This window comes from Gossypium hirsutum, chromosome D12 (assembly GCF_007990345.1).
Source record: "Gossypium hirsutum isolate 1008001.06 chromosome D12, Gossypium_hirsutum_v2.1, whole genome shotgun sequence".
NCBI classification, from domain to species: domain Eukaryota; kingdom Viridiplantae; phylum Streptophyta; class Magnoliopsida; order Malvales; family Malvaceae; genus Gossypium; species Gossypium hirsutum.
The window spans coordinates 9,574,012-9,582,454 of NC_053448.1; the positions used below are offsets into that span (position 1 = coordinate 9,574,012).

Consider the following 8,443-nt stretch of genomic DNA (forward strand, 5'->3'; position numbering starts at 1 on the left):
TGTTAAAATAATATTAAATAGTTAGTAAAAGATACAAAATAATATAGGTCTTTGTTTCATACCATCCTTTCCCAATATGTATATTATAGCATATCTTCTCAATCTCCTTTCATAATTTAACAGAAATTTTCATTATCCTCTCCTTTCATTTGCCGTTCCAAACTCATTTTTACTAAAACAACGCACCCTATTTCATTTCCTTTAAAACGTCCACTTTGTTTTAGATTGACTTTAAAAAAAAAATTTGGAAAATTCAATCCAAATATAAAGTTAGAATAGACTAGTGGTAGTGGTAGTGGTTGTTGATTATAGAATAAGATATTAGGCAACATATATATATGTTGATTGACGAGGGGGGCCATGGTTAGTTAAAGCTGTGAAATAGAAGCAACAAAACAATGATAATTATTAACCTTACTTAAAAAATGGCATTCAAAAAAGCATCTCTCTTAATCTTAGCTAACTCAATGATAGTAAGCAAAAATAAGGAAACAAAATCCCCTCTTAACCAATCTCTTCTCCAACTCACATTCTTTCATACTACGCCAAAACATTCTCCCCAACCAAACACTTTCTCTTCCCATATAAAGATCTCTATATTTTATCCCCTTTTTCTCACCCTATTCTTCCTTCTACGCCAACTGTTCCACATCCCCTTTGGCTTTTTTTTTTACTATTTATTCAAGATTCCTTAATGGGATTTTTCAATCCTTCCTCCTTCTAAATTGGAAAATTCCTAGGTACAAAATTTGGGTTTAGAAACTAGACCTTATAATATAAAAATGATTTCATCTTTGTTTCTATACATGGTCTAATTTATTTTCTACTTTGATGCTCGGTCTTGATTTTACCTAGTGCAGCACGATATTCATCATGGAGAAAATAACATCTTTATCTTCTGGTCAAGACACCATTTTCGCCGCCACAGCCACCTCATGTGCCCCCATCTACGACCAAAACTATGTATCACCACCGCCATTTCAAACCAACCACCAACAGTGCCATCAAGATATAGCAGCCGACTTCTCTTCAATGTACAACTTCATATTCCCACCTCATTCCCTTCCCCTCTCGCCTTCCTCTTGCTCTTCCTCTTCATCCAATGACTCCCACCTTAATCTCAACCTCACATCCGACGCCATAGCCACCAAACACCGCCTCAAGCAAGCTCGTCTCGTCCTCGAGTACGACCAACTTTGCGACCACTATAACATTTGCTTTGCTCGTCTCCAAGCTCTCAATAGAGACATTGAGACGCTACGTAGAGAAAATAGCGATCTTCTCGTGGCCAACAATGAGTTGATGAAGCTCTTGAATCTCTCGTCCATGGCTGTCATGAATAACCGGAACCTGCAACGCAAAGAACTGCCGAAGAGCGTTTCGGTGAGGTCTAGTAATTATCTTAAGCTCAACCACCAACAAGGTCCGAGAAACCAGCAGCGAGTCGTTAATCCGTTGGTGAGTTAATTGTGTTTTTTTTTTTTTCATTTCCTGCCAGCGAGAGAAATGATCAAGTTGACAATTTTATATATATACACAATACATTAAAAAAACATGGATACTATTTTCGAAATAAAATATGAATAATTTTTTTTTACATATAAAAATAAAATGATTTTGATTTTATATTTTAAAAAGTGATTATATCTGTAATTTTTTCCAATTACATTGATGTAACTTAGTTTTTTTTTTCAATAATTTAAATATATACAAAAAAAATCTATCATATATGAATTCATGTAGAAATTATATATTTAGAACAAAAGAGTGTGTTTAAAAATAAACTACTAATAATAACATAAGTATGAAATTAATTAAAATAAAAATTAATTTAAATTGTGAGTAAAAGAAATTTTAAATAAGTAAATACATCAAATTAAGAACTTTAAATGTACTCTATTTTTCATCATAATATTGTCATTTTTCTTGAGTTGATATCAAGTTGATTTGTGACACTATCTCAATTAACGGCATTATTAATATATGCAAATAATGTAAGTGAAAATTTGTCTAATACCATCGAAATGTATAAAAATATCAAAATAAATCTTTGATTGAAATTGTAAAGAAAACATTTTATAAATATTGGTGGTATGAGTTCAAATTTCAACATATGTAAATTTTATTCCGGTTTTATTGAAAATATAACTTATTTCAAAATATGTAAGGATAGTTTAGTAATTTTTTAACTGTATTGTTGTTCAATTGACTCGTGCACCAACTCAATTAGGGGTTAAATAATAGTATAAATTATATAAATTTAGATTAAACTTTAAAAAATTTATTGAATTTGATATGAGTAGTAAGTTAATGAATAAAATAAAATAAAAACTCAAATTCTGGAACAAAAATATATAACTATAAAGATATATATATATATGAATTTTATTAATTTTAAATTAAAATTAACCCTTTGCAAAAAAAAATCATTTTTTTCTAGCTTCCTACTTTTTTAAGGGTAAATTATGGTGGAGGTCACTCAACTTTGGTTTCTTTCATTTTTTATCACCCAATTATGAATAATTACAAAATGGTCACCCAACTATTAATAAATTTCTTTTTTGGTTACTCAACTATTCAATTTTATCTTTTTTTGGTCACCATCAAACTAACGTGAAAATGAAAACACTCAAATATTTTAGATATTTAGGTGACCAAAAAGACAAAATTGAATAGTTGAGTGACCATTTTGTAATTTTTTATAGTTAAGTGATTAAAAAAAACCATAATTGATTGACTACTAATATAATTTACCTTTTTTTAATAAATAGGACTAACTTTTTTCCATGTATTTCTAATTTTTAGTTTTTACTCACATAGAAGGCTTGCCATATTTTTAATATAAATAATTATCTTATTCATAGTTAAATTTTTAGATTAGCATAGTGATAGTATAACTAATATGATATTCACTCATACTTTGCGTTGGATTAATTATTTAATTTTTTATTAAATCCTAGAGTAAAAATTTAAAGATTATAATTTGGAATTTAATTTTCATACTTTTATTTTAAAGAATTTAGTCCCTTATTTTTTAAATTTAAAAATTTAGGTATCCATATAACAAAAAAATATAATAGACCTGAATTTAATACAAAATTTTAATGGTGCTAATAATTCTTAAAAGTTCACCACATCATTTTAATTAGAATAGAATATTTAAATTAACTAATGATGTTATAAAAGTTGAGGCACCAAACAATGTCAAAATTAAATTATATAAATTAAATATTAAATTTAAACGAAATATAAGTGTCAAATTAAAATTTAACCATTACTATAATATAAAAGATAGAGAGATTATTGTTTTATATATATATATATAAAACAATGGACAAGTGTCCATTAAGGCCTTCCTTTTATATATAATTGTATAGATTAATTGTATTAAATTTTAAAAAAAATGAATGTTGCAAATTAAATTAAATATTCGCAAAAAGGATTTTTTTATATATTTATTTTTAGTTAGAGATGCTCATGGATCGATCGGAGGGTTTGGAATAGGTCGAGTTAGACTTAAGCATGATATTAGTATACTTTATATTTGCGCAAGTCCAGCCCTACTCGAAATATGAATCTAAAATTTGCCCAAACTCTTTCATATTTGTAAAATGCCTAACCTAAGTTCATTTTAGGCTCACCCTTAACTTTTTTTTAAATATATATTATTTTTAATTTAAAATTTAATACTTTTATAAAAATTTTATTTATTAAAATTTTATATATAACCATCTTAACATTTTTTAAAATGTTTACATTATATATTACTATAAATTTTGGGTGAACCTTTTGGCTTGGCCAGGTAGCCAACCTATAAACAAGTCTTTTTTTAGTTATATCCATAATTCTTTTTGGTACAACGAGAATTCGAACTTATACTATTCCTAAAATAGATATTCACCTAACCAATAGAATACAACTTGAAGTACTTTTGTATTTATAATTTTTTTTTATTTCTCCACCCATATTTATTTATCTATACTAATAAAAAAAATATATGATTAAGTTTAGCGCTGAATAAGTCAAATTATATTCAACCAAGAAAAATACAATAGAATCAATAAATCATCCACTAAATAATAATATATTAAGGTATTTATATATTTTTAATGTTTATATTCATTTTACAAAGATTACATACTACTTTAGTCTTTAAAACACAGCCGGCTTTTATCAATAACTATTCTTTCTTTTTTTTTAAAGATAACTATTATGTAGAGGGTGTGAAATATAATAAAAATATACTTAACCTTGCAAATATTACGATAGTAAAAATTTAATTAAATCGTTTTTACCAGGGTGAAGTCAGAAAATTTTTTAGGGACAAAATGAAATTTTAATTTTTAAGTTTATATCTTTATAATTTTTAAAAGATTAAATCAAATTTTTATAATTTTAAGGGGGCCAAAGTGTAATTTTACCTTTACTAATTTAAAATTTTAAAAATTTATAAAGTACTTAAATAACATTTTTCCATTTTAGGGGGACTAGGCCCCTACTATCCCCTAGATTCGCCTATAATTTTTACCATATTCAATATACAATATAATTTTACTTTTGTAATTAAATTAACATATATAAATTATTTTGATAATGAAAATATACTGCTAATCATGATTATTATAGCATTTGTAAAAGGCTGTAAAAATGGATATGTTATAAATTAAATTATTCGATATTCAAATTTTTTTCTTAATAGTTAATAAGTTGATGATAATAATTTATAGATAACATATAGTTCATATAAATATAATATATATAAAAATTTATATATGAAATATAAAATTACTTATTATATAAATAATTAAAATGTTCTATTTAAAAAAAATTAATATAATTTTTTACTTTTTATTAATAAAAAATAATAATTTAAATATAAATATATTAATATAAAATTTGATTTTTTATTTATTATATAAATTCATTTATAAAATATAAATTCTTATTTATAAGTATGATAGAGTAAATATTTTTAACCAACTATTTTAGTAATATTAAAACTATAAATTTGATAAATCTTATCAATAGTAAAAATATTTAAAATGAAAACTTTAATGATATAATAAACAACTAAAAGTTATATTAACCAGTTCAAAAGTTTTTCCAAATCAATATTTTATATAACTTATAAATTATAGATATAGATCATAAATAATGATCCATGTAGAATATATATATATATATATATATCGTTTACATATTAAGTTTGTTGGTAAATTTATTTGATTGAATTAATGCCGCGTCAAATTACAAAAATTCAATTGAAAAGAAAAAGTAAAAAATATAAGTTAAATTAGATTATGGTATACCCATGATGTAGGAAACAAAATCATGTAACAAATATATTTATAAATAATAAATAAGACTTTAGTTTAATGGTAAAGTATAGATGTTGGAAACTGTAAAGGCCTGAATTTAAATTTTATTATGTGTATATTTTTCTATATAAAATGAAAAAAAAATATCATCAAAATAATATAATTTACTTCGTAAAGTAAGGATATTTTCACCATCACGTAACTGATCATTGGTGCTTAGTGCTTAGTTAATTAGTGACACCAATTCATACTTAATATATAATATTGATACTTATACTACAATAAAAGTATTTAGATCTTTCATTTTATAGAATTTTTTAAAGGGAACAAAATCTATACTCCCTTAAAAAAAAAACTCGATTTCTCAAATATATGTATATATATATATTAATATTTCCTTAAAAGACAATTCAAATTTTTTTATTCTTTTCACCAACTTTAATGCGTATATACATTTCTAACAATATAAATGAATTTTAAAATATTGTCAAAAACATCATGTAACTTATTTGTTTATTTGAATACTATTAAGTTTTTGTATTATTATTTAGTAAAAGTATTACGAAGGTTTTTGTATTAAAAGTTAAGTTACATTTGTATTTTTATATAAAAAATGAGTAAATTAATTTTCATATGTTAGTTTAAAAAGTAAATTGATTCTTTCTATTAAAAATTTTATCAATTTATACTATTAAAAATTGGCGTAATTGACGGAATAATCAGACAGTGATATGAGCGTGATACGTCTACCTTATGCTAATATATATGAACCAGTTTTTAATAATAGAAATAGATAAAAATTTTAGCAGAAGAGTCGGTTTACTTTTTGATCTAACGTACAGAGACTAATTTATCTATTTTTTAAATAAAAAAATAAAATGCAATTTAATTCTTAATACAGATTAATCCATAATACTTTTACCTTATTATTCTTTTACATTAGCCATGCAAACACCATGGCCTTATGAAGAAAATAAATAATAACTCAGCAAATCTACAGCTTGGGGTGCAAGTGTCATCTGAGTGGAGGAGAGAAAAGGCGATTGAATTGAATGTATACAATCAAGGAATGGCTAAGACAGAACTGTGTGATAAATGGGAAGAGATAGGGTCATGTCCTTACGGTGAGCATTGCCAATTTGCCCATGGCATCACCGAGTTACGCCCTGTTATTAGGCATCCAAGGTACAAGACCCAGGCTTGCCGAATGGTCCTCGCTGGTCAGATCTGTCCCTACGGTCACAGGTGCCACTTCCGTCACTCTCTTACCGAATAACAACCACCACTAAATTCCGGCTTAATACCAATTATTTGGCTTAAACAGAGAAATGTGAATAAATTGATTCTAATAATATCAGAAATATCTGCGGGAAACTCATTCTGTTCAAGGTCATAATTATGAGAATAATTTTTCCTCGTAAAAGAGATTTACTTAATGAATTTATGTGATTTATTTTTTAAATTTGAAGGAAGAATTTATGTGATTTAATTTGCTCTTTTTTTTGGGGAGATATTATCTGCTTTATTAATTGGACTATGTTGGAGAATTGTTTACAAGAGGAAATGATAATTGCTAAATGCATCAAATGCAAAATAAATAAATAAACATTTCTTCTGTTTTTATTTATTTATCTATTACATAATTGAAATTAATTTAAATAGTTTTTGTTGATATATTATCAAAAAAGAAAACTGAACTGATGAATATTATTCAACAAGGTTCACAATTTATACTAAGTGAAAACAACAACTCGCTAACAATATGTTCCTAAACTTAAGCATCAAACATAAATTCAAATAACAAAACTCCTAAAAATAGCAAACATTAAAAATAGCAAACACTAAAAATAGTAGTCCTAAACACATCAACTAACAATCCTTGCTTTAGAAGCTGCAAAAACCAAGTGTTGTTATCAAAACTTCAAATTTGCTTACTGGGAGTAGCTTGGTGAAGATATCTACAACCTGCTCCTCTGTTTTGCAATGAACCAGTATAATGTTACCTTCTTTTTGTTCTTCCTTCAAAAAGAAAAGCTTAATGTTGAAATGCTTAGTCTTCCCATGAATTCAATACTAGATTGTGAGAAATTGCAATGGCAGCTTGATTATCAACGAAAATCTTTGTGCTTTCCTTCTGTTCAAGGTTAAGATCACTTAATAACTTTCTCAACCACAAAGCTTGATTAACAGCGGCTGCTGCAGTAACAAATTTTGCTTTAGTAATGGATTTAGCCACAATTTCTTGCTTCTTCGAGCTCTATGAGAAGACACTAGATCCAAAAGTAAAACAATAGCCTGATGTACTCCTCATGTCATAAATGGAACCTCCCCAATCACTATCAAAAAAGCCAACAAGCTTGAACTCCTTGCTTCTTGTGAATTTAACACCGAAAGTACTCGTGCCTTTGATATAACGAACTACTCTCTTGGCAGCCTTGAGATGCAATTCACTGGCACAATGCATCATTTAAAATATCAGCATGTGTTGCTGTAAGATACATTAAGCAACCAGTCAAACTTCTAATATATCCATCATCAACTTTATTAGCGCCATCTTCTTTACACAACTTTTCCTTTTGATTCATAAGAGTACTCACTTCTTGGTATTTTTCAAGTTTGAATTTCTTCAAAATTTCCTTGACATATTATTTCAGGCAGATGAATACTTCATGCTTAGCTTGTTTAATTTCCATTCCAAGAAAAAATGACATCAATCCGAGATTTGTCATCTCAAAAACCTTCATCATCTCCTGCTTGAATTCCTCAAGCAACAATGCATCATTTCCCATTAGCAAGAGATCATCAGAATAAAGAGAGACTATGAAAATATCATTATTCTAACGTTTGACATAAAGAGTGGTCTTAGACAGATTTTTTTTCAAAACCCAAGCTCAGCAAATGATCATCTATCTTACTGTACCAAGCTCTTGGAGCTTGTTTCAGCCCATAAAGAGCCTTATTGAGAAGAAACACCTTATCTTCCTCTCATTTATTCACAAAAACTTCAGGCTGTTCAACGTAAATTTCTTCCTGCAAAGTGCCATTTAGAAAAGCTGATTTTACATCAAGCTGATACACTCTCCAATTTATTTGAGTAGCTACAGCAAGTAAGAGTCTTATGGTGT

General features: G+C 26.7%; 1 protein-coding gene across 1 annotated transcript; it reads left to right on the forward strand.

The window, feature by feature from the left end:
• Positions 1-516: 516 nt before the first annotated feature.
• LOC107917157 (zinc finger CCCH domain-containing protein 14) lies at positions 517-6,941 on the forward strand. The gene is made up of 2 exons (XM_016846536.2): positions 517-1,458; positions 6,319-6,941. Exons 1-2 carry the CDS (start codon positions 874-876, stop codon positions 6,592-6,594), a joined length of 861 nt encoding a protein of 286 aa, XP_016702025.1. The 5' UTR covers positions 517-873; the 3' UTR covers positions 6,595-6,941.
• Positions 6,942-8,443: the final 1,502 nt, after the last annotated feature.